General features: G+C 44.7%; 1 protein-coding gene across 2 annotated transcripts; it reads right to left on the bottom strand.

Annotated features, from left to right (window-relative positions):
• Positions 1-10,445: 10,445 nt before the first annotated feature.
• On the bottom strand, positions 10,446-25,238 carry LOC143300638 (trypsin-3-like). Of its 2 annotated transcripts, none has more exons than XM_076614442.1 (7): positions 25,087-25,238; positions 22,145-22,259; positions 19,857-20,112; positions 17,118-17,251; positions 14,837-14,986; positions 13,321-13,493; positions 10,446-10,921 (listed from the first exon to the last, which is right to left on the bottom strand). In XM_076614442.1, exons 2-7 carry the CDS (start codon positions 22,254-22,256, stop codon positions 10,727-10,729), a joined length of 1,020 nt encoding a protein of 339 aa, XP_076470557.1. In that variant the 5' UTR covers positions 22,257-22,259; positions 25,087-25,238; the 3' UTR covers positions 10,446-10,726. The 2 variants fall into 2 exon arrangements, with proteins under 2 accessions (XP_076470557.1, XP_076470556.1); XM_076614441.1 differs by lacking the exon at positions 25,087-25,238 and adding an exon at positions 24,599-24,659.
• Between the last annotated feature and the right edge of the window lie 2,330 nt (positions 25,239-27,568).

Genomic DNA, 27,568 nt, shown 5'->3' with positions numbered 1-27,568 from the left:
GTATCGTATCGTATTGTACTGTACTGTACTGTACTGTATCGTATCGTATCGTATCGTATTGTATTGTATCGTATCGTATTGTATCGTATCGTATCGTATCGTATTGTACCGTATTGTATTGTGTTGTATCGTATAGTATTCTATCGTATTGTATTGTATTGTATCGTATTGTATTGTATCACTCTTTGTCACAACAGCTTTCTCTGTATGAAATTCAGGTCACTCTGCCTTGGGAAAGCGCGTCGCTAACCGTGCAGCAGCACCTACCCCCCTCACCCCCTTTTTTCCTGCCCGCAAGTATCATTGTTTTCCAATCAATGTGGATTTATCTACAGAATTTTGCCAGGGACAACCCTTTTGTTGCCATGGGTTCTTTTACGTGCACTAAGTGCACGATCTACACAGGACTTCGGTTTATCATCTCATCCGACTGACCAGGCGTCCAGACCACCCAATCAAGGTCTAGTATAGGGGTAGAAAATACTAGCCAGTATGGGATTCGATCCTGCACCCTCAGATGTTGACGCTTCCTATGCGGACGCGTTACCATTAGGTCACCACTCCGCACTTGAAGTTTGTCAAGAGGTTTGGAATCAGATTTGTCAGTTTCGGGCGTGTATATAATGAGGAACAATTCGGTTGAACAAGTGCATTTTTAAGTCTCTGTCAATCCAACTTGTTAATTGGAGTGGAGTGATGGCCTAGAGGTAACGCGTCCACCTAGGAAGCGAGAGAATCTGAGCGCGCTGGTTCGAATCACGGCTCAGCCGCCGATATTTTCTCCCTCTCCGCTAGACCTTGAGTGGTGATCTGGACGCCAGTCATTTGGATGAGACGATAAACCGAGGTTCCGTGTGCAGCATGCACTTAGCGCATGTAAAAGAACCTACGACAACAAAAGGGTTGTTCTTGGCAAAATTCTGTAGAAAAATCCACTTCGATAGTGTCTTTTAATGGGGCTCTTTTCATTGAAACGTTGGCTGTTACACTCTCCTAAAGTATATCACGAGAGATTTGAGATCTTCTGAGAACTAATATAACTGACATTTTCCCCAGTGATTACAGACAGTTAGTTGTTTGTTGATGCAGTTTTGATATTTTCAGTCATAGAAGAGACGTTGCTTTCTGAAGCACAGCTGACAGAGAATTATAGAGAGAGTGGTGTATTGCTTCAAGAAACGACAGGTGACAACATCTTCAGGGATGACATTTCGTTCGCAAACGTGTGTAATATTTCTAGTATACTGACTTTTAAAAGCATTAGTTTTCCATCTACAATAGGGGGTGTCATCTTTCTGTTTAAGTGGACATTATTTTCATTGCTAATTGTAAAACATTTGCACTGAATATAGTATTTTGTAAGGGAAATTTGAAACTGATTCATTGAATATAGTTCAACTGTGATATGTAAAATTCATGTAAGGACAAAAGAATATCCACATGAACTGACTCCGGAGACAAGTTATCTCCCTTCCTGGCCGCTCTGTCCATTTTATCACCTTCACCTTCACCTTCACCTTTCCCATGACCCAGTGCAGGGTCGTCGGGGCACTGAAGATGGTTTCCAGACCAGTTCTCTTCATCAGTTCCTGTCTCTCGCAGCTCTCTGGGAATCTGGAAAATTCAGGTCTGTCCATTCTTTGATGTTGTCCTGCCCACATTTTCTTTTGCCTCCCTCTCTTCTACTGCCTGGTACAGTGCCCTGCACAATGGCCTTTGTGGGCCCGTCGGATCTTGTGACGTGTCCGGACCATTTCAGCTTCCTCCTCATGGTGGCGGTTAGCAGGTCATCGTGGGGGTCCAATGGCTTGGGTGATCTTCTGTCGGATCTTGTGACGTGTCCGTACCATTTCAGCTTCCTCCTCATGGTGACGGTTAGCAGGTCATCGTGGTGTCCAATGGCTTGGGTGATCTTCTGTCGGATCTTGTGACGTGTTTGGACCATTTCAGCTTCCTCCTCATGGAGACGGTTAGCAGGTCATCGTGGTGTCCAATGGCTTGGGTGATCTTCTGTCGGATCTTGTGACGTGTTTGGACCATTTCAACTTCCTCCTCATGGTGACGGTTAGCAGGTCATCGTGGGGCTCCAATGGCTTGGGTGATCTTCTGGCGGACCTCAGTGTTCGTGACGTGCTCAGTGTTGGAGATGCCTAGTAGCTTTCGGAAGCATCTCGTTTTCATGGCTTGGATATTCTTCTGGAGGTCGGAAGTGAGAGTCCACGTTTCGCAAGCTAAGAGAAGAATAGACTGAGGCAGCTCAATCAGCTTTATCATCAGCATATACTGAAATGAAGAATGAAATGATATCCAGATTGCAAACATAAAACATTGATTAACTCACTCAGTACGGCCAGTCCTCTCTTCTCCACTACACAGACCCCTCGGATGCCCAGTGGGTGTCTCAATGACTCAACTTTTAGCTTCCGTCGTCAGAATTGTGGTATTCTTTGTCAACATTCACCTCTTCAATATAAGAGCCTTCCGCTTGCAATATTATGATGATGGTAATTGGGCTGAAACGCTGTTAACGTCGTCTCTTTCGCCGTTCGAATGGAGAGAGTTGAGTGGTTGATTTCAATTATCATTTCATATTTTGTCCGTATTCTAAATGGTTGTAGTGCCTGAAGCACTGACTTGGAATCAACACAGAACTTTAAAATGCCTCGTGTAAAATGAAATAGAAAATCTAAGGCCATCAATATGTTCAGTTGTAAAATTTGATTTGTTGTTTCAAACATGAAAGGGTTTCTCTTGTCCTCAGATCAGGAATTAATTGAATACGCAGAACCCACCTTTTTATCAATTACTGTCCTGTCTGTACACACACACACACACACACACACACACACACACACACACACACACACACACACACACACACACACACACACACACACACACACACACACACACACACACACACACATTTCATATGATTTGGATATTAATTTTGAATATAAGGTAACTAATATTCATTTTGAATATGATATGATATAAGATAACTGGCTAGTATGGTTGTTGTATTTCATTATCATTTTTTAACCAGTATGGTCAATAACAAACAGAACTCTTTGGAAGCTCCCTTGGGAAAGAAAGATGGTCTGATAAATACTGAATCATTTTCGATTGCAATCCCCGAGCCCATCACAATAGCAGGAGTATGGCCCATGTTGCATGTGTTATGTGAGAAGAAATGGATTTCGTGAGTTTCGGGAAATCGATTTTAAATTGTGATCTAAGTTTAATTTCAGATTTCAAATCATTTTTAGATGTTGTGCTTCTGATAATGAAATTCGATCGATGAGGCAACTTTCGTGTGTGCGTGCGTGCGTGCGTGCGTGCGTGTGTGTGTGTGTGTGTGTGTGTGTGTGTGAGAGAGAGAGAGAGAGAGAGAGAGAGAGAGAGAGCGTATGTGTGTACATGTCTGTGCATGAGGCAGTGTGTTTACGCGTGGGTGACACGCGCAAGCAGGGCTGGTTGACCAGTTCAGTGACCACAATTACGTCACATGCTATATATAGCCCTGGTCATTCACTTCGTCAGTGGGAGTGGGCTCATGAGCAACACAGGCGGCCTGGATTATATGCACCGCTGGGTCAGCTATTTGAAGGGGCTGTACTTCAACGACAGCAGCTGCAACAACAACAACAGTCAGCAGCAACAACTAATGGAGGGGGTGGAAGGACTGCTTGCAATTAATTATGACAGTTATCACTTCGGTAAATATACAATGAGAGAATATTTCAGTGTGTGTGTGTGTGTGTGTGTGTGTGTGTGTGTGTGTGTGTGTGTGTGTGTGTGTGTGTGTGTGTGGCTGGATGTACGAGTTGGTGTAAGAGAAGATATATGCTTGCATTTATATGTTTATGTTCTGTTTTGCAAGCTGAAAAGGATGAATAAAGGGTAAAACTAAGTTGTGTTCTCTATATTTGGCTGCATACATACTGTTCCAGTCTCTAGTTCTCCTGCAGAGTGTATTAGTTTGAATTGAGTTAAAACTTTTTTTTTTAACAAGATGGGAATACTGTTTTCGCATCAGTAAGGCAGACAAAGAGAGAGAAAGAGAGAGAGAGGGGAGAGAGAGAGAGAGAGAGAGAGAGAGAGAGAGAGAGAGAGAGTATTGCAGAGAGACAGAGATACATAGACATAGACAAAGGCAGAGGCAGAGACAGAGAGGCAGAAAGAGACGGAACAGACGCTATGACTGACATATATTTTTTTCCCCGATTAAAGCGACCCCGGCCACAGTACACCCCATTCCCTCTCTGATGAATTTTTATTTTTTTTTATCTTCAATCTTTTATAAACAGACATCATCAGACACTTCCCACCCGGTCTTATCTGTCTCGGTCCCCGCTCTTAAGTTTAGTAGTTTATGACTCTCAAACTTAAGAGGCAAAATTGCTCTGGCTCTTAGTGCTGCAGCCTTGGCCTTTGCGAACCATCCCAACACCGACTGTCCTAAAACCCTCTTGGCCGAGAGAGTGGGGATGTAACTTGGGCAAGACACTCTCCACTATAATCAAATTCTAGCCCAGATAGGCGGGACAGCTGTTACTTCCTGTACTGTTCTGATGGTCATAGTCGAAAAGTACTGGCTGTCATACATACATACATAGTAGCACGAACAATCGACACACATTGGAAGTTTAAATATTCGTGGTACATTCTTTGCTCATACCATGTTTTTACCTTTTCGATCACAACGAAGTATGTTGCATGTCAACTTCATTGTGAATGAAGAATCACTGGTTTTGTTACCAATTAAAGAATACTATTTTTTTATCACTGTATGTGTGTGTGTGTGTGTGTGTGTGTGTGTGTGTGTGTGTGTGTGTGTGTGTGTGTGTGTGTGTGTGTGTGTGTGTGTGTGTGTGTGTGTGGTTGAATGTGTGTGTGTGTGTGTGTGTGTGTGTGTGTGTGTGTGTGGTTGAATGTGTGTGTGTGTGTGTGTGTGTGTGTGTGTGTGTGTGGTTGAATGTGCGTGTGTGTGTGTGTGTGTGTGTGTGTGTGTGGTTGAATGTGTGTGTGTGTGTGTGTGGTTGAATGTGTGTGTGTGTGTGTGTGTGTGTGTGTGTGTGTGTGTGTGGTTGAATGTGTGTGTGTGTGGTTGAATGTGTGTGTGTGTGTGTGTGTGTGTGGTTGAATGTGTGTGTGTGTGTGTGTGTGTGTGTGTGTGTATGTGTGTGTGTGTGGTTGAATGTGTGTGTGTGTGTGTGTGTGTGTGGTTGAATGTGCGTGTGTGTGTGTGTGTGTGTGTGTGTGGTTGAATGTGTGTGTGTGTGTGTGGTTGAATGTGTGTGTGTGTGTGTGTGTGTGTGTGTGTGTGTGTGTGTGTGTGTGTGTGTGTGTGTGTGGTTGAATGTGTGTGTGTGTGGTTGAATGTGTGTGTGTGTGTGTGTGTGTGTGTGGTTGAATGTGTGTGTGTGTGTGTGTGTGTGTGTGTGTGTGTGTGTGTGTGTGTGTGTGTGTGGTTGAATGTGTGTGTGTGTGTGTGTGTGTGTGTGTGTGTGTGAGGGAGGGAGAGAGAGGGGGAGAGAGAGAGAGAGTTGGATTTAGGATACTTACTGACTATGCTTTATCTTTATAAACGCCCCCCCCCCTGCCCCCCCCACCCCCCCTTTTTTAATAGTTATCTTTCAAGCTGACAAAGACAGACTAACAAGGGGACAGACAGACAGGGAGCACCAGTTCAAATGTTTGTCTGAAATATTTTTTGTCTACAATAAAAAAAAAAAAAAAAGCGACTCCAGTCCCATCCTATCCCAGCCTCTAATTATTTTACATTTTTTCTTCATCTCCCCATCTTTCATGCCAACATCTCCAACGTCTCATTTCTTTTGTCTGTCTCCGACTGAAGGCTTTGAAGAGCGGCCTGACAACATGACACACTCACGAACTGAACCAACCAATCGCTACACAGCTAGAGCAACACACACATACACACCTCCATACACTCTGTCTCGGCTTTCGTCGTGATTACACAAATTTACAAGGTTGGACAGTAAAGATAAAAGTCATGGATTGGGTTCGCTTTTAGTTTTAGTCTCTCTCTGATCGCTTCAGCCAAGCAATTAAATCGGGCAGGCCACACCGTGACTCAGTACTTTTCTGAGTTCTTTGTGGTTATCTTGCCCGGGTCAAGGTCAAACATGTCAAGTGGGAATCGACCAGACGAGGGAGATAATGATATACTAACGTATGGTGGTCTCCCTTTGTTTTGTTGGGTGTTTTTATGGTAGGAAAGTTTTTCGAGCATCGTCAGGGGACAGAATTATAACTGATAACGCTGAAAGAGCTTTTGACATTGGTTCTGATGAGGCTGTTAAAACGCGCGCGCTCGCACACACACACACACACACACACACACACACACACAACTAATATCACTTCAAGTGGAAAGACGCTAAACTGAAGACACACACACAAAACAGTGAACACGGCTGAACTTACACTAACATTTTGGAGTGTACCCCTGAAATATTACCCCTCCCACCTGTACAAAAACAAAACAAAGCAAAAAAAAAAAAAAAGAATAAATAAGTAAGTAAGTAAATAAATAAATAAATAGATAAATAAATAAATAAATAAAACAATCACCATCAAGACTCATTCTGACCACTGACCTAACATATGTGTTTTTTATTTTCATTTTTTTAAATAGACCTTGAGACCCCTCGGACCGCCAGCCAGGACTTAATAATAATAATAATAATAATAATGGTATTTATATAGCGCTGAATCTTGTGCAGAGACAAATCAAAGCGCTTTCGCACCAGTCATTCACACGCATGCATAACTCTAAAACTGTAGAAACTAAAGACAAGGAAGAGGCAGGCAAGGGAGGCTATTTTGGGAAAGAGGTGGGTTTTAAGGCCAGACTTGAAAGAGCTGAGTGTGGAGACTTGACGAAGCGAAAGAGGAAGTTCATTCCAATCGCAACGTCCAGAGACAGAGAAAGAACGGCGGCCAACAGTCGAGTGTTTGAATCTGGGTATTCGTAAACAGAGTGGATCCGGAGCCGATCGTAGTGAGCGAGATGGAGTGTAGAGGTGAAGGCAGCCACAGAGATATGAAGCGGGGCAGTTTTGTAAATGCATCTATTATAACATCTTCACCCCGGGACGGACCCACTGACAGCAGGGCACCAGACCAGAGCCCTCCACCCCCACCAACCTGGCCAGGCAGCCAGGACCCAACGAGGACGCCCCTCGGACCGCCAGCCAGGACTCCACCCCTGGATGGGACCCACTGACAGCAGGGCTCTTCACAGGGCACCAGACCAGGCCAGCATACGCCCCCCCAACCCCTCACGCTCCCCCCTCCCACCCACACACACCCCAACCCGGACAGGCAGCCATGACGGACCCGACGACTCGAACCACACACCACCCTTCACGGAGCAAAACCTGAGCTCTGAACAAACTCCACCTTAACCCCTTGAGTGCCATGCCCACATAATTCACGGGCATGGTGACGTCACTGATGACATCATCATCAAATGCAGGGGAAAATAACCCTGGAAATTCACATATCTGATCTGGCGAAGGATATTTTCTACAGAGCCTTTCTTCTTTCTTTCTTTTTTTTTTTTTTCTCAGTTTTTGGCTGATTATATCTGGATGTTGATTTATGACTTGAAAGACCACTTTCTGTTGCTGTTTTTTCCTCAGCAGTGAAGGGGTTAAGGGCATCAGCCAACAGGTCGTTAAACCCACAACAACGACGCACCTCGGCCACAACAGTGGAGCGGGACGTAGCCCAGTGGTAACGCTGCCGCCAAGAAAGCGAGATAACCTGAGAGTGCGGGATCGAATCCTAACCTCGTCAGTATTTTTCTTCCTCTTCACTAGACCAGATTTTTGAGTGATGGTGGTGGTCTGGTCGCTAGTCATTAGGATGAGATGATAAACCAAGGCCCCGTATCTCGCGTGCAATTTGCGCACGTAAAAGAACCCACGGCAGCGAAAAAGGGTTGTCACTGGCAACATTCTGTAGAAAAATCCATTACGAGAGGAAAACAAATGCACCTGCAGACAGAAAAAAAAGAGTGAAAATGATGAAGCCGCATTGTTGCGACACGTTCTTCCTGGGGAGAGCAGCCCCAATTTCAGACAGAAATCTGTCGTCACAGAGTAAAAAAGAAATTAAAAAAACGGCTACAATACAATGTAGGATAGATGAGGTCATACAGTGTGGTTCTTTCTTTTTTTTTTTTTTTTTTTTTTTTTTAAAGCAGAGAGAAGCTCCGAGAGATTCCACCAATACAATTCACGATTTGAATAACGGAAAGACCAAGGACAAAAAGAAACGAATCTAGATACGTTCACACTGACAACGTGACCGGCACATTCTCCATCCTCAAGTAGGCATCCTTCCACTTAAGGCTAAACTATTATACAAAAAAGGACTGTTCCTGCACAAAATCCTTCATGGCAACGCTCCATCCTATCTGACAAATATGTTTATTTTTAATAATTATCGACACTCACATAAGATAAACCTTCCATTTACTAATATCTTTTTATGTAAATCAATCCTTGCATATTCAAGGGGGTGGTTATGGAATCATATCCCAGAAACTTTAAAGAACGGAATCAAATTTTCAATAATTCAAATCTAACTTACTAATATACCTAATGAATCTTTCAAACTTTGCACCTCTTTATCCTAAAATGTACTGATTATGTTCCAATGTCAGTGATATTTTTTATGAATATAGAAAAAGAAGTTTGCTTTTGATTCACCACCCATGTCCCACCTCTGTCAATCTCTCTCTCCTCCTTTTTTTCCCCCCCTTAATGATTTGATCTTTTCAATGATAGTCTGTCGTGTCGTGCTTAATTAGGTAATGTGCATGCTTTCATTTATGCCTTTTATTTTCATATGTAATTGTGTGTGTGTGTGTGTGTGTGTGTGTGTGTGTGTGTGTTTTGCCTTTATTTTTTGTGTGTTCTTCTTCTTCTTCTTCTTTGCCCTTGAGGGCTGGATGTAAAAAAGCAGCTGTGCTTACTCCACTACCCTCGTTAAAATGTTAATAAAAATTCGTTTCGTTTCGTTTCGTTTCGTTTCCTCACCCGGCCTCCACTTCCCAGTCACACCCACACCATATACATACCCACGCCACACCACATCCACTGGGGAGACGCCGGACCAGCAGCATAACCCACGGCCCTTTGTCAGGTCTTGAGTGCTTGCACATGTATTTGTATACCCATCAGAGTGGATTTCTCGACAGAATTTTACAAGAGGACAACACGAACGCTGCCATTGGTTCTTTACCAGTGCGCTACGTGCGTGCTGCACTCGGGTCCTCGACTTATCCTCTCATCTGAATGACCAGACGCTCAGTTTGATTTTTCAGTCTAACCTGGGAGAAAAGGCGAGATGGGGGTTCTGAACCCAGGTCCTGGCGGGCACTGTATTGGTAGAACATCGTTTTAACCATCAGGCCACCTTCCCCCTCCTCACCACCAACTACAATACAGACACAGACAAACACGTACACGCATGCAAAACAACAACAACAGAACAAAACAAAAACAAACAACAAACAAACAAAAAAACAACAACAATAAAACAAACATCAGCAACAAATACAATATCAACCAAACACAGGACATACTTTGTGAACACTTTTGGGCTCTCTCTCTCTCTCTCTCTCTCTCTTGTAACTGAATGCCCAAACTTTGTTGATCTTAGAAAATAAGTTTATTCTCCCAAATAGTACAAAGTTTGTGTCAATATCAAACAAACACAGGACATACTTTGTGAAAAGATTTGGGCTGCTCTCTCTTTCTCTCTCTCTCTCTCTCTTGTAACTGAATGGCCAAAATTTGTTGATCTTAGAAAATAAGTTTATTCCCCAAAATAGTACAAAGTTTGTGTTTAAACTTCTGTAACGGGACTGTGTGTCAAAGCTGGGAAACAGAAGCACGTATCGATTTTCGTTATCCTTCAACCCCCTTCTCAATACTTGTGTCCATGCCAGAAATCCAAAATAAGGTCGACTCGTTGATTGTAGTCTGTGGTTCCTGTCCACTCCGATGACAGCTTAAAGGTTCGAAAAAAAGGGTCCTGTAGTCTTTTACGGCTATCGGGGCATTGAATTCATACCCACTGTGTCTTTGGCTCGGCATAGGAAGGCGGGGCCCAATCCTATCCTTCTGCCGTTTTATCCTTCCCCAACTGAAGTCAGGTATGATTTCACACCGACCTGGGTGGAGCGAGGAAAATGGGTGTACAGTGTTTTTCCCAGGGACACAACACCATGGTGAAAGTGAGACTCGAACCCTCATCACTGGTGAACACTGGATCAGAAGTCCCAACGCCTAAACCAGTCGACTCTCTGCCACAGGTGCCTTCTTAGTTTAGCTTTAGCAACAAAAGAAGAATGAATTAAAGGTCCATGAAAAGCATTTTTTTTTTACTCTAACACGTTGAAAAAATTGCAAGTGTTGAATTACAATAAAAATATTTTATAAAAATAATGATAACAACAACAGCATTAACGACAAAAACAACAAAAATAATAATTCTAATTATAGAAATAATGCATTTAATAAAATAATTTAATTTAATGAAAAACAAGAATCACTTCCATTTCATACCCAGTATGGTTAAACGCCACGCAAGGCGACGCATCGAATGATATTCACTAGTATTCAAGCATAGACACAAACTCACTGGTACATAGTGTCTACAATTTGTTTTAGTGTCTTTGTGTTCAAGGCACGAAAGCTTGGCAGGCAGACGATTTGAAGTCGTTCACGCATGCGTCGATCCACGACCGGAACTTCTCCACGTTGCTGAACTCCATGGGAGCCGCGTTGCCTGTCGGGATACAGTTGTGCTCGCTGATGATTCCGCGAAGCTTCCAGGTGTCGGCTATCTGACATGCTGCCATACCTCCCCAGTCCAGCTGTGGACAGAGAGATAGATAGAGAGAGAGATAGGTGGATGAATAGATAAATAGATAGATAGATAGATAGACAGATAGCTAGCTAGCTAGATAGATGAATAGAGAGATAGATGGATGAATAGATAGAGAGATAGATAGACAGAAAGAGAGAGAGAGAGAGAGAGAGAGAGAGAGAGACAGGAAGACAAGGAGAGATAGAGAAGAGAGATAAAGAGAGGGATAGAGAGAGGTGGGAGAGAGGGATAGAGAGAGGTGGGAGAGAGGGATAGAGAGAGGTGGGAGAGAGGGTTTGAGAGAGCGGGAGGGAGACAGAGAGGGGGGAGAGAAAGAGAGAGAGGGGGAGGAAGAGAGGGAGGGGGAGGAAGAGAGGGAGAGAGAGAGGGGGGGAGACAGATAGGGAGATAGTGAGGTGGAGAGAGAGATGGAGAGAGCGAGGGGAAGAGAGAAAGAGAGAGACAGAGGGGGCCGGGGGGTAGGGAGAGAGAGAGAGGGGGAGGTAAGAGGACAGAGACAGAGAGTGGGAGAGAGAGACAGAGAGAGAGAGAGAGAGAGAGAGAGAGAGAGAGAGATTGTGTGTGTGTGTGTGTGTGTGTGTGTGTGTGTGAGAGAGAGAGAGAGATGGATGGATGATTTTATTCATTAAATGGCCAATGCCCCTCATGAAAGGGTGTCATAAAATGAATGCTGGAGAAAACAAATCATCATCATAGCAAAAAGATACTTTAATAACAATAACAATAATAATATCAATGAATATTTGGACGCCCGGAGAGCCCAGGGCGTTTACAAATACGAATACACATACATGCATTGTTCCAGTGGTATACGCACAGCTGAGCAATATTCAACACAAATAAATAAAACATGCCCTCATGTCAACACATCATACTTAGCACATGCTTTGTTAAACACAGAGAACGTGTGTGTGTGTGTGTGTGTGTGTGTGTGTGTGTGTGTGTGTGTGTGTGTGTGTGTGTGTGTGTGTGTGTGTGTGTGTGTGTGTGTGTGTGTGTGTGTGTGTGTGTGTGTGTGTGTGTGTTGTGTGTGTGTGTGTGTATGTGCGTGTGTGCGTGTGTGTGTGTGTGTGTGTGTGTGTGTGTGTGTGTGTGTGTGTGTGTGTGTGTGTGTGTGTGTGTGTGTGTGTGTGTGTGTGTGTGTGTGTGTGTGTGTGTGTTGTGTGTGTGTGTGTGTGTGTGTTTGTGTTGTTAGTTATTTTGGGGAGATAACCTCAGGCCTAGTAACAATCATATTTTTGACATGCATGACATGTATAGCATGCAAACTTATTTGAAATATGAAGAATGCATCTGCTGCACTGTGGATGAAAACAAATTTCTCTCTCTCTCTCTATTATACCACTGTACATCATCCAGATATGGTATGGAAATCAGCGCTGAAAAAAACAAAAAAACAAACAAACAACTAAGCTGATGAGAAACAGTACTGAACCCATCAGGACGCCAATCAAAGTCAGTGGTCAACAACTTGAAAATGTCCAACAATTCAAATGCCTTGTTGCTATCATCAGCCAAGAAGGATCCAAGCCAGAACATCTGCGATGGCAAAGCTAAAAGCAAACTGGAGAGGCACTGGGGATGGACCCTAAAGGCCAGCCAGCCCCCAAGGCTGCGGCACTAAGAGCCAGTGCAATCTTGCCTCCTGGTTTGAGAGTCATAGTCCTTCACAAAAGACTAAGCTGCTGTAAAATGAATTCTCATTGCGGTGGAGAAACCATTGATCATACAGCTCTCACCTCGTTGTCGGCCCAACTCTGAGATTATTGTCAGTCTCTGAACAGATATTGAGAAGAAGAAGAAGAAGAAGATGAAGAAGAAGAAGAAGATGAAGAAGAAGAAGAAGAAGATGATGATGATGAGAAGACGAAGAAGATAAGGTTGATGAGAAAGAAGAAGAAGATAAGGATGAAGAATAAGAAGAAAAAGAAGAAGAAGAAGATAAAGAAGAAGATAAAGAAGAAGGAGGAGGAGGAGGAGAAGAAGATAAGGATGATGAGGAAGAAGAAGATAAAGATGATGATGAAGAAGAAGAAGAAGAAGAAGATGAAGATAAAGAAGAAGATAAAGAAGAAGAAGAAGAAGAAGAAAGAAGAAGAAGAAGAAGGTGATGATGAGAAGACGAAGAAGATAAGGATGATGAGGAAGAAGAAGAAAAGGATGATGATGATGATGAGGAAGAACAAGAAGGAGGAGGAGGAGGAGAAGAAGAAGAAGAAGAAAAGGAGAAGAAGATGATGATGATGAGAAGACGAAGACGATAAGGATGATGAGGAGGAAGAAGAAGAAGAAGAAATGGATGAGGAAGAAGACGATAAGGATGATGATGTTGATGGTGATGATGAAGAACAAGAAGGAGGAGGAGGAGGAGGAGGAAACAAGTACCAGGCAGGTCTGGATATTCCAGTCCGGGTAGGGCAGCCCCAGAAGATTGTTCGGCTTCATGGTGACATTGGGGTAAGCAGGGGAGCCAGCCAGCATCCTTGATATCGCCTCGTCAGCCAGCCGGATGTGGCCGTACAGAGGCTGCTTGGAGTTCTGCAGAGTCTTGGAGTTGGCTGCCACACACACACACACACACACACACACACACACACACACACAAATAAACACATACACACAAACAAACACATACACACGCACACACACACACAGACCAAGCACACACACACAAACACAGACACACAGACACACACACACATACACACAAATAAACACATACACACAGACAAACACATACACACGCACACATACAAAGACCAAGCACACACACACAAACACAGACACACACACACACACACACACAAATAAACACGTACACACAGACAAACAAACACATACACACACACACACACACACACACACACACAGACATACACGCACACACAGTCAAACACACAGACAAACACAGACACACATATATACAGACATATGCACACACACACACAGACACGCACGTACGCGCGCGCACACACACACACACACACACACACACATACACACACACACACACACACACACACACACAGAGCAAAAAACAAGATGTAATTCGTCGTGATCAGTGATGAGGATATTGACGTGTCGATCACTGAAACGAAATATAAACGATACCATAAGCATTAAAAAAAAAGAAAAAAAAGACGTGGTAAATAACGGACACAGGCAGTCACTTTTGCCTCTCAAATGTACACACCTTCAAGCCATTGCTACTTAGCACTTCTAATCTGCTAACATACGTGTATTAGTAAAGGTACAAACAGAAATCTGTTGTGATAAAAAGAAATACAAATGCAAAATTTATTTCGTTTTAAGATTGTCAGTGTCTTTTTTTTTTTTGGTCTCCTCAACGTGCACCTCAGTGTGGTGTGTTGGAGAAGGAAACGAAACGTTAATGGGTCCAGAAGCATTCAATACCTTTTTCAAAATACTTCCAGAAGTAGGAGTTGTAGTCCTCTCTCTCTCTCTCTCTCTCTCTCTCTCTGTGTGTGTGTGTGTGTGTGTGTGTGTGTGTGTGTGTGTGAGAGAGAGAGAGAGAGAGAGAGAGAGAGAGAGAGAGAGAGAGTTTGTCAAAGGAAAATGTAACTGGTGACGTCTCCATTCAAAACGAAACTCGTATCGCAATTATGATCACAGCAACATCCCCCCCCCTATCCCCGCATCCCCCCAAACCCCCCTCCCCCACACCAAAGCAAAACAAAACAAAATCCTACAACTAACCTTTAGCGATGATGATGATGATGGCCACTGCGACTACTGCGGCAGTACCACCACCACCACCAACTCAACCATTATTTCTACTACTACTGCTGCTGTTGTTGCTGCCACTACTACTACTGCTAGTACTAATAATAATGATAACAAAAACGATAATGATGATTATGATGACGATGATGATACTGACGATCATAGAAAAAGGGGCCCCAGCCTGTGACCGTGCAGTTCATGAGGGCGGAAGTGCACTGGGTTGCGTCCCCTCGGTAGAGCTGCATAGGCTGCACACACTCGTTCAGCGCCGCTGGTGCCCGAAGCTTTATCAGGCCGATATTGTTTTCTGAAAGATTGAAAAGCAAAGAGGGGAAAAGGTGAGGTGAAGTATGGTGAAGAAATTGGTAATGTCCAATTTTAGCATCCTTTAATCATTGCACCTACTGGTTACATGTCTATGGTTTGTGGGACAAAAAAAGATGGTGGCACGTTAGTTTAGTACTGAATTCGCATTAAAACTAAGTAAAATAACGTGCAAAATCAGTAAAAGTCTAAAATGGGTTACAACATCTACTAATGGTAATATCGTTTCATACATGCACAACAATTGCTGGTAGAATAGGTGCAATGATTTAGGATGCTAAACTTGGATTTGACCAAGAAATGTTAAAGATGGTACCTGGAATGATAGTGCAGTGCAACATAGTTCACAGCAGGGGAGGGGGCACGTGCGTCACACGTAAATTGACACAATGGGGACATTCGACTATGATACTACTACTACTACTAAGTATCCATATAGCGCTGAATCTTGTGCAGAGACAAATCAAAGCGCTTTCACACCATTCATTCACACGCATGCATAACTCTAAACTTGAGAAACTGAAGACAAAGAAAAGGCAGGGGAGGGGGGCTATCTTGTGAAGAGGTGGGTTTTAAGGCCAGACTTGAAAGAGCTGAGTGTGGAGACCTGGCGTAGCGAAAGAGGGAGTTCATTCCAAATAAAAGGTCCAGAGACAGAGAAAGAACGGCGGCCGACAGTAGAGTGTTTGAATCGGGGTATGCGCAAACAGAGTCGATCCGAAGCCGATCGTAGTGAGCGAAATGGAGTGTAGAGGTGAAGGCAGCCACAGAGACAGGAAGGGGCAGATTTGTGAATACATTTATAGCATAGAGTGCTGATCTTGTACTTAATTCTGTGTGAAAAGTGGAAGTAATAACCCACAAAAGGCATGTCGCATTTATTGAAAAAACACCTATTGTATTTGGCTATTTTTGCCAGCAAAGTAACGATTTGTGGCTTTCAGCCGGTAGATTATGATTGCGACATCGGAATTTAAACGATTATGGCAGTACGAGGCAGGAAAAGGTAAAGTCTTTTCACTCTCCCCCCCTCCAACCCCCTCCCTAAAAACCAAAAGAACAACTGCCTCACAGATAGCATGTATTACACACAGCAATGCACTATGTCAAAAGTGTTGTCCCTGTGGTGAATGAGAAGAGGCAACACTGAACAACAAACACCAAGGTAAACTCAACAGCAACCAACGCACAGTCTCCACACAACGTCACCCGGACTGCAGCACACAACCTGGGTGTGGCTGTGTGGGGGCCGGGGGGATGGGGGCGGGGTGTGGGGGCTGAAGGGAGGACTAGGGAAGAGCCACTAATTAACATGGTGTGGAAGATGGGAAAGTAAAAATGAAGAAAAGAAGGAGGAGGAGGAGTAGGAGGAAGAAGAAAGAAGAAGAAGGAGGAGGAGGAGGAGGAAAAAGTAGAAGAAGAAGAAGGAGGAGGAGGAAGAAGAAGAAGAGAAGAAGAAGAAGGAGGAGGAGGAGAAGGAGGAAGAAGAACAAGAACAAGAAGAGGAGGAGAAGGAAGAAGGAGGAGGAGGAAGAAGAAGAAGGGGGAGGAGGAGGAGAAAAAAGTAGAAGATGAAGCAGGAAGAGGAGGGGGAAGAAGAAGAAGAAGGAAGAAGAAGAGGGAGAAGGAGGAGGAGGAGGTGGAGAAGGAGGAAGAAGAACAAGAACAAGAAGAGGAGGAGGAGGAGAAGGATGAGGAGGAGGAAGAAGAAGAATAAAAAGAAGAAGGAGGAGGAGGAAGAGGAGAAGGAGGAAGAAGAACAAGAACAAGAAGAGGAGGAGGGGGAGGAGGAGAAGGAGGAGAAGGAGGAGGAAGAACAAGAACAAGAAGAGGAGGAGAAGGAGGAGGAGGAGGAAAAAGTAGAAGATGAAGGAGGAGGAGGAAGAAGAAGAAGGAGGAGGAGGAGGAGGAGGAGGAAGAAGAAGAAGAACAAGAACAAGAAGAGGAGGAGGAGGAGGAGGAACAAGAACAAGAAGAGGAGGAGGAGGAGGAAGAAGAAGAAGAAGAAGAAAGAAGAAGGAGGAGGATGAGAAGGAGGAAGAAGAAGAAGAACAAGAACAAGAAGAGGAGGAGGAGGAGGAGGAGAAGGAGAAGAAGAAGTAGAAGGACGTGACCTAAGGTGAAGTTGTTAAAGCTGTGGTGGATCTTGAACTCGTCCATGTAGGCACTGGCTTGGTACCGGTCCACGAAGTCGAAGCTGCTCTCGCCCAGCAGAATGGTCAGCGCTGAGGTGGGGAAGTTGAAGTAGCTGGGGGACATGGATTTTGTTTGGTTTTGATGAGTGAATTTCGGTCAATAACACACACACACACACACACACACACACACACACACACACACGAAAAAGCAAAAGAAAAAGAAGAAAAAAGATTATTCGCGTTGTGTTGAGTTCGTTGTGTAGTGTAGTTTAGTGTGGTGCAATGTAGTGTTGCGTTGCGCTGTGCTGTGTTGTGCTGTGCTGCGCTGTGTTGTGTTGTGTCGCGTTGTGTTGTGCTGTGCTGCGTCGCGTTGTGTTGTGCTGTGCTGTGCTGTGCTGTGCTGTGCTACGTTGTGTTGTGCTGTGCTGTGCTACGTTGTGTTGTGTTGTGCTGTGCTACGTTGTGCTGTGCTGTGCTGTGCTACGTTGTGCTGTGCTGTGCTGTGTTACGTTATGTTGTGTTGTGCTGTGCTACGTTGTGCTGTGTTGTGCTGTGCTGCGCTGTGTTACGTTATGTTGTGTTGTGTCGCGTTGTGTTGTGTTGTGCTGTTCTGTGTCGTGCTACGTTGTGTTGTGTTGTGTTGTGCTGTTCTGTCCCGTGCTACGTTCTGCTGTGCTGTGCTGTGCTGTGTTGTGTTTTACTGCGTTGTGCTGTGTTGTGCTGTACTGTGCTGTGTAGTGCTGTGCTGTGTTGTGTTGTGCTGTGCTGTGCTGTGCTGCGCTGTGCTGTACTGTGTTGTGTTGTGCTGCGCTGTGCTGTGTTGTGTTATGCTGTGCTGTACTGTGTTGTGTTGTGCTGTGCTGTGCTGTGGTGCGCTGCGCTGTGCTGTGCTACGTTGTGTTGTGTTTTGTCGCGTTGTGTTGTGTTGCGCTGTGCTGTGTTGTGCTACGTTGTGTTGTGTTGCTGTGGACTGTGGTGTATGGTAGTTAACAACCCTGATCAGTACCGCACTGTACCCTTCTGTACTGTTCTGTGCTGTGCTGTGCTGTATTGCGCTGTGATGTGCTGCACTGCAGGCTACTGTCGTGTCCAGTCCTGTGTTGAGTTGTGCTTTGTTGTAATGTGCAGTGCAACATGCTCAGAACAGATTGATTCTGATTCTCACACACACACACACTGCCTCTCTCTCTCTCTCTCTCTCTAAAACACCAAACAAAGTGGTTTATGGTGATCTTGGTAGATATCCGTTATTTATAAACTCGTTATAAATGTTATAAGGTACTGGTTGAGAATACTACAGATGGATCAAAATAGATTGCCTTACATGGCTTATCAGATGTTGCTTGGATTAGATTTAAATGGAAAACAGTGTTGGGCTTCTCAAGTTGGAGAAATATTATGTACAACAGGTTTTAATTTTGTGTGGTTGCAACAGGGTGTTGGTGATGTGAAAGGATTTCTTATTACTTTCAAGCAAAGACTTATAGATATCTTCATTCAAGAATGGTCGGGTACTATTAGTGATAGAGACAGATATTCATGCTACAGGATCATTCAAAGTTGTATTTGAGAAAGAAAAATACATAACAAATGCTGATGAATATTGTTTCAGAGTGGCGTTGTCTCAGGCCCGATTTAATGTGCTTCCTTTAAATAACAATGTTAATAGGTACACTGAAAATGATGTTTTGAAGCATTGTCCTTTTTGCCAAGGTGAACTAGAAGATGAATACCATTTGTTGTTTGTTTGTTCTGTATATAATGATTTACGGACAAAATTTCTTCAAGACTGTTTAAACATGTCTCTTAGTTCACTTCTCCGATCAAACAACAAGCAGAGAAATTTCCATGTATCAAAATTTATTTTCCATGCAATCAAAAGGAGAAATCATATACTCAGACCTAATTAAGTAGAATTAATGTCAAGTCCATGAATATTATGATATTGTGTCATCTATTCAAGTGTTATAATACCCCTTCCCAAGCCCACCCCCAGTCCCCTGGTTTTGAATTGTGGTCAATGGCCAAAGTTCATTAAAACAATTTCGTTCGTTCGTTCGTTCTCTCTCTCACACACCACACACGCACACATACGCGCACACACACACATACACTAACACACACACACTAACACACACACACTCACACACACCCTCGCACACACACCATCACCACCACCACCAACAACAACACTTACGTACACCCACACGCACATAAACACATCCCCTCCACACACACACACACATACCCCCTCCCTCTCCCCCCCCCTCCCACACATGCAAAGACATACCCTCCTCTCCGCATCCCTCCCACCTCCACCTCCCTTACATACACACACACACACACACATACCCCCTCCCTCTTCCCCCCTCCCACACACGCAAAGACACATACCCCCTTCCCCGCACACCTCCCACCTCCAACCCTCCCCCTTATACACACACACACACACACACACACACACACACACACACACACGTACATACCCTCTCCCCTCCCTCTCCCCCCTCCCACACACGCAAACTCGCATACCCCCTCCCTTCACCCCTACCACCCACCACCCCCCTCACACACATACCCCCCCCGCCCCCTCAACCTACCTGCACCCCAGCCTCCCCCCACAATCACACATATACCCCCATCCCTGGAACCTGCCCCCCGCCCCCCAATCCCCCCTAACCCTCCCCCACCCCCCCAACACATACATCCACTCACGGCATCAGACAGGAAGCGGCAGTGACGACAACATCAGGGGAGATAAGTACCCCCGAGCAGTGAGTCAGCCTGTGCACTGGGTCGTTGGCGTAGAGCTGCATGGCCGCCATGGAGTTGAAGGGCGCCTTACACCGCTCCGTCACTCGCGAACCGCCGATGATTCGGGCTTGAGGGAGACCGCCTGCCGTTCGCGTTGGGGTGGTCGCTGCTGGTGATGGTGGTGATGGTGATGATGAAAAAGCTCTCCGAAGCAGAACTGAGGGTGAGCACAACACACACACACACACACACACACACACACACACACACACAGAAACACACAGACGCACACACGCGCACACGCACACACACACACACACACACATATACATATTATATATATAACGTTTTGTGTAGCTCGAAGCATGCAGGAAGCTGATCTGGAAGAGATAGATAGATAGACAGAGAGAGAGAGAGAGAGAGAGAGAGAGAGAGAGAGACTGAGACTGAGACAGATTATTTATTCACATTAGACAATAGCCCCATGTGAATGAAGGGCGATAACAGAATATGCAGATGTCACCATGACCATCAGTAAACATTCACCATTTTCACAATTAGTTAATTAAAGAAATTATGATAATACCGTTTCTCTGAACTTGAAAGCTCTATGTAAATGCAATGCGAGATTACGTTTGACACCATCATCAGATGATACCACCAATGAACATTATTTAAACAAACATGGACGTTCATAATATTTCTTTGGAGTAAATCTTACGCGAAAACAATGTCACACAAATCAGGACAAAATGCACTTCTTCATTTGACTGCTTGCACAAAGGATGCAACTTCTCTGCATGATCAACATTTTCTGTGCATATAGATTTCAGAAATGCCAATTCTAGATCTTGTTTAAAAAAAAAAAAAAGATAGATGTCTTTCCATGTCAAACACAAGATAATTCTTAACTAAATATGTACAAGTATGAAATCTGTGGAGACAGAATCTATCACTTGACTAGAGAGAGAGAGAGAGAGAGAGAGAGAGAGAGAGAGAGAGAGAGAACTAAGATTGCGATTAAAGGGAAATAATATAGCTAATTGGTTATGAGATGGTTGCCTACCTTGTCACAACCTGTGGGTTCTTTTGTGTGTGTGTGTGTGTGTGTGTGTGTGTGTGTGATAGAAAGAGAGAGAGAGAGAGAGAGAGAGAGAGAGAGAAGGGATTGAAGATTGTGGTTAAAGGGAAGTAATACAGTTCATTGATTTATTTATTTATGAGATGGTTGCCTACCTTGTCACAAACTGTGGCCTCTTTTGTGTGTGTGTGTCAGTGCGTGTGTGTGTGAGGAAATGAGAGGGTCATAGAGAGACAGATATATATATATATATATATATATATATATATCGAGAGAGAGAGACAGACAGACAGACAGAACGGAACAACACTATATTCTTTTTAAGACCAGAGCCCCAAATGTATGGGTCCGAAGGAACATAGTACAACTGAATGAAACAACACAAACAAACAAGCAAAGTATAGACAACAAAACATAAAATCACATTCATTTTACGAAGTAGCGATTTTTCTATGTGTGAAAGCCTCACGCACACACACACACACACACACACACACATGGAAGAAAATTATAAACATCATTAATTTTGCTTGACGACATTAACAGACTTACCGTAAACAGAGAGGGATGTTTGCAGTATTTTTTATATATTTTTTTACGACAAACATTTCACGAATATTTCTTAATTCTGGGCAATGTTGCCTTCTGCAATCGATAGGCCTTTGGTGGAAAACAAACATAAAACCATAAGCGCTTGAGAGAGACAGAGAAAGACAGAGACACAGAGAGAGAGAGAGAGACAGACAGACAGACAGACAGAAACGTTTGTTCCTGAAGGCTTCTCTCTCTCTCTCTCATCCTCTTTCTACCCCCACCCCTTTCTCTTTTTCTGGAAAAAAACAAAAACAAAACCAAATCACGCAGACACACACAAGCACATATACGCACAAACGCACATTCTCGCACACACACACACACACACACACACTCTCTCTCTCTCTCTCTTTCTCCTCCCCTTTTCTACTCCCTGTTCCTCTCCCTTTCCTTCACCTTTTACTCCCCCCCCCTCTCTCCTTTTCCCCTTCAACCCTCTATTTCTCTCTCTGGCTCCCTCCCTCTCTCTCTCACCCCTTTCAACATCCAGTCTCTGTCTCTCTCTCTCTCTCCCCTTTCAACCCCTCTCTGTCTCTCCCTTTTCAACCCCCCCACTCTCTCTCTCAGTACTTACAATGCCTCAGGAGGTTGAACTGGATGGTGTTATTGGCCAGACTGTCACCTTGGCAAGAGCCGGACAGCGCCAGAGCAACAGCCGCAACCACCACTGCAACAACTCCGGCCATCGTCTGCAACATCGTTACCACCACCATCAAGGACACTAAAACACCAGTATCACTTCTTCTTCTTCTGCGTTCACTCGTATGCACACGAGTGGGATTTTACGTGTATGACCGTTTTTACCCCGCCATGTAGGCAGCCATACTCCGTTTTCGGGGGTGTGCATGCTGGGTATGTTCTTGTTTCCATAACCCACCGAACGCTGACATGGATTTAACGTGCGTATTTGATCTTCTGCTTGCATATACACACGAAGGGGGTTCAGGCACTAGCAGGTCTGCACATATGTTGACCTGGGAGATCGTAAAAATCTCCACCCTTTACCCACCAGGCACCGTCACCGTGATTCGAACCCGGGACCCTCAGATTGACAGTCCAACGCTTTAACCACTCGGCTGTTGCACCCGTCACCAGTATCACTGAGAATCCATGTTCATCGCGACTTCATGCTGAAAAATGGCCTCAGTTACAGTTTCAGCCTCCTAGTTAGGCGTCACTGCGTTCGGGCAAATCCATGTACGCTACACCAGAAGCACAACCCATCGCGCTAGTCAGGCATTGAGTGCATGTATATTACAGTTGTGACGGAATTTTGCTGCACTTATGTTGCAGTGAGTTTCTATTTCAGTGCGCCAACATCGTGCTGCAGACAGGACATCGGTTTATCGTCTCATCTCATCCAAATAACTAGACGTTCAACTGGATTTTCTAGTAAAACTTTGGGAGAACGAGCGAGAGCGGGATTCGAACCCAGACCCTCACGGACACTGTATTGGCAGATAAGCGTTTTGATTCAACATTTTGCCACATTCCTCCTCCTCCTCCTCACCATTAGCATTAAGAACACGAAAGCATCATCCTGGTATACACTGAGAGTTCATGTTCATTGCTTCATCCCTCTGACTGTCCTCAAGTGACCTTCCTCAAGGTAAGCTGGGCAATGAGCGACATGATTTGATCTGATTGGATCCCTCAGACTCTCTGCTTCCTTAAACAGCAGCGAATAGACCGCTCAGTGGAGAGTTCCGAGGTCATCTTGGATCTTGCGCATGCGCATCTAATTTTTAATCGAAATCACGAGCAATGCCAAAGGCGATCGACATAAACAAAAGTAGCAAGCATGTGCTATCCTCCATTTCTTCAGTTGATAGCTACAACCAAACTGTCTATCTGACGGTCTCTCTCTCTCTCTTTCTCTGTGTTCCATCTTCTCTTTATCTCACCCGTCAGTCCGTCCTCCTCCATGCCCTCTCTTTCCACTCTCTAATCTTCTGGTGATTTGTATTTGTATTTCTTTTTATCACAACAGATTTCTTTGTGTGAAATTCGGGCTGCTCTCCCCACGGAGATCACGTCGCTACACTACAGCGCCACCCTTTTTTTTTTTTTTTTTGGATATTTTCCTGCGTGCAGTTTTATTCGTTTTTCCTATCGAAGTGATTTTTTCTACAGAATTTTGCCAAAGACAACCCTTTTGTTGTCGTGGGTTCTTTTACGTGCGCTAAGTGCATGCTGCACACGGGACCTCGGTTTATCGTCTCATCCGAATGACTAGCGTCCAGACCACCACTCAAGGTCTAGTGGAGGGGGAGAAAATATCGGCAGCTGAGCCGTGATTCGAACCAGCGCGCTCAGATTCTCTCGCTTCCTAGGCGGACGCGTTACCTCTAGGCCATCACCACATAAACGGGTCGCGAAGTGAAATAGCATCCTGCACTCAAAACCTGGCAAATGGATAAGTAAGTACAGAAGCATGCGTTAATAACCTGAACACAACTGCGCGCTAAAGCAATTACACTGATGTAAGCTACTACCCTGGAGGCAACACAGGGCGCCGCCATATTGAGCTTGGCTCTCTAGAAAGAAGCCAGAAAGAGCTCAGCCGTGACGTCACATCGATCGTGCACAACGCCAACTTCCAGGATCGCTCGGTTCAGAACAAGTCTCGGAAACAACGGGTGTTCTGCGACGCAAAAATGTAGACCCATCACAATTAATGTTTTCAACAGCAGCGACAGTCAAATCATTGTTTCTGCAACTGCAACAAGAAGTTATACTTTCTTCAAGCACACCAAAGTTGGCAAACATGCACTTTTCACATCGGCACTCACAACTTTGAACTGTCCGTGATGTTGACGTTATGACAGCTTGTTTTAACTCTGCTTCCATAAACCCGGGTTCAAAGTTTACATGGAACTAAACCAAAATCAATTCCATCACAGTTTTTCAAATTCCATTTCTCTTTTTTACATTTGTATATATATATATTTTTTAACGAATTCGTTTCGATCTGCTTAGCAAGTCAGACAAAAGCGAAAGTGAGTCTCCGAACTCATGACGTCACAACCTTTTTCAAAATGGCGGCCTCCATGACCACTCGAAGCATCATATTTGAATAAAGTTGGTGTTTTTTTGTTTTTTTTCCTCTCTCTCTCTCAAGTTACACATTCATTTGTTTAAAAAAAATATATATATTGGACGATCCATTACAACCTAAAATCTATTCGTGTAAGCCATAAAGCCAAACAACTTTGTGTCCCCTTTAATCTAAAGCTTCCGTTGACCCCCCGGCCCCCATCCCCCGGCCCCTTTGTCCCCCCCGCACCCCCCCCCCCCCCCCGCCTCTCCTTGTCTTCCATACAGTTCACGATATCTACTTCACTTAATCATCGGTACGATTTCTCAACATTTGATGTAGCTTTAACAGAACAAAACCTCCACTGCAAACCAGAACAAAATACAACAACAGAGATTCCCATACAGCAGAAATTGATGGCAAATATTGTTCGATATAACGCAGACATAAACGAAAGAAGAAATGGTGTACACACGTACCTGTTTGTTGAAGAACTGTGATGGGAGGGGAAAACCAGGAAAAAAACAACGACTAGCAAGAGGCTTTAGACCCCAACACGTTTGCGATCATGGCAAGGCAATTCTCAAACGGCCGGGATGAGGGTGGGAAATTAGTTTCCACCGATCTTATCCACCCTTCCTAACTCATCATCTACCCCCCCTTTTTTTTCCTCCACCCTCCTTAAATCATCACCACCATCCCACCTGCCCCTGCAACCACCTTTTTTGCTTTATCCCCCCCCTGTACCCCCCCGCCCCCCCCACACACCCCCCCCCACCCCCCTCGCGTACCGCCCCATACTTATCTTCCCTCTACACTCCTCACCCGACTTTCTTTCTTTCGTCTCTTTTACTATTGTGCGCCTTTCACACACACACACTCGTTATTTACTTTTTTCTCTTTTGTAACCCCAGTTCGCTCGTCTTCCCCTCCCACCCCCCCTCAGCTTCCCCCCCCCCCCCGTCCCCCCCCCCCCCCCTCCTCTTTGTGATGGTCTGAACCTTCCTTCCAGTGTCACTGCTGTTTATTGAGTCCAACCCCTTTGGTTGAGTCCAACCCATTTGGTAAAGCTCGTGTTCGGCTGTCGTGACAAAAGACGGTCCCCTTTCAAAATTTAACCCCCCCCCCCCCCCCCCCCCCCCCCCCCCCCCCCCCCCCCCCCCCCCCCGGTCAAAAACAAACAAACCAAAGTGCGCATGCGAGACCGTACGACTGCACCCCGTACGCACATGCACGCGCGATTACGTGCTGGCACACGCGCGCTTAGATACTGACATGCGCGTGCTCTCTCACCCCTGCCTTTCTCTTTCTATCTCTATTATTTATTTATGTAAGCTTATCTATTATTTATTCACCTTTTTTTTTTCCTCAAGGCCTGACTAAGCGCGTTGGGTTACGCTGCTGGTCAGGCATCTGCTTGGCAGATGTGGTGTAGCGTATATGGATTTGCCCGAACACAGTGACTCTTCCTTGAGCTACTGAAACTGAAACTTCTATCTCTGTCTCTCTCTGTCTCTGTCACTCTTGTCTGTTTGTCTTTTCATCTGCCAGTGTCTGTCTCTATTTCTCTCTGTTTCTTTCTCTTCACGAATCTGTCTGTCTGTCTGTCTGTCTGTCTGTATGCATGTCTCTCCACACCTCCTTCAAGCCTCTCTGATTATGAATCCGACCCCGTTTTCATTTTCTCAATGAGGCGTCAGTGTCTTTGGGCGTATCCATATGCGCTGCTGCAACACATCTGCTATGCAAATGCCCGACCAGCAGCATGTGAAGCCTTGAGTTTATACATATTATATTTGTGTACGTATCATAGTGGATTTCTTCGACCTAATTTTGTTAACACGATAACACTTATGTTGCCGTGGGTTTTTTTTCTTTTCTTTCAGAGCATCGAGTGCGTGCTGTATATGGGACCTCGGTTTATCGCCTCATCCGAATGACTATTCAGTTTGATTTTTCCAGTCCCAGAGCGGGATTCGAACCCAGACGGGCGCAACAGCCGAGTGGTTAAAGCGTTGGACTGTCAATCTGAGGGTCCCGGGTTCGAATCACGGTGAAGGCGCCTGGTGGGTAAAGGGTGGAGATTTTTACGATCTCCCAGGTCAACATATGTGCAGACCTGCTAGTGCCTGAACCCCCTTCGTGTGTATATGCAAGCAGAAGATCAAATACGCACGTTAAAGATCCTGTAATCCATGTCAGCGTTCGGTGGGTTATGGAAACAAGAACATACCCAGCATGCACACCCCCGAAAACGGAGTATGGCTGCCTACATGGCGGGGTAAAAACGGTCATACACGTAAAAGCCCACTCGTGTGCATACGAGTGAACGTGGGAGTTGCAGCCCACGAACGCAGAAGAAGAAGAAGAAGGACCCAGACCTTCATAGACTCTCTGTATTGGTAGATGACAGTTTTAATCAACTTTCTGCCACCTTTCTCCTCGCTCGGTTTATCTCCTCACCCGAACGGCCAGATACTGTGTTTGGTTTTCTAGTCACACTTTGGGAGAAAGGACGAGGCCGAGATTCGAACCCAGACCCGGACACTGTATTGGCAGATAAGTGTCTTAACCAATCTCCCACAATCCGTGTGTTTATGTAAGTTTGTGCCTGCCTATGTGTGCGTATGTGTTAGGGTAGCTGTTAGATACACATGTATGTTAAAATGTATGTATGCAGTGTGTGTGTGTGTGTGTGTGTGTGTGTGTGTGTGTGTGTGTGTGTGTGTGTGTGTGTGTGTGTGTGTGTGTGTGTGTAGTCACATTTTGGTGTGTGTATGTAACATAGATGTAATGTTTTATGTTAACAAAAGCACCTAGAGCAGTTTCTGGATAGTGTGCTATGTAAGTATCCATTATTATTATTATTATTATCAATCCTTTGTGCCGCCAGCTATAAATGATTTTTTTTAAATGTTGACACAGTTTTCAGCATTTAGTCTCACGACTTGGAGGAATTCT

The sequence above is a fragment of the Babylonia areolata genome, chromosome 26, assembly GCF_041734735.1.
Source record: "Babylonia areolata isolate BAREFJ2019XMU chromosome 26, ASM4173473v1, whole genome shotgun sequence".
Lineage (NCBI taxonomy): Eukaryota > Metazoa > Mollusca > Gastropoda > Neogastropoda > Buccinidae > Babylonia > Babylonia areolata.
Note: the sequence above shows the minus strand (reverse complement) of the source record. Positions and strands in the feature narration are given on the sequence as shown.

What these genes read in the sequence shown, in the direction of transcription:
- LOC143300638 (XM_076614441.1), bottom strand. Translation starts at nt 24,640, where the DNA reads ATGATGCTTCGAGTGGTCATGGAGGCCGCCATTTTGAAAAAG. An exon ending in GTTCAACCTCCTGAGGCATT is followed by an intron (nt 20,113 to 22,144) that starts GTAAGTACTGAG and finishes GCTCACCCTCAG; the next exon opens with TTCTGCTTCGGAGAGCTTTT. An exon ending in GGGCCCCTTTTTCTATGATC is followed by an intron (nt 13,494 to 14,836) that starts GTCAGTATCATC and finishes TGTGTGTGGCAG; the next exon opens with CCAACTCCAAGACTCTGCAG.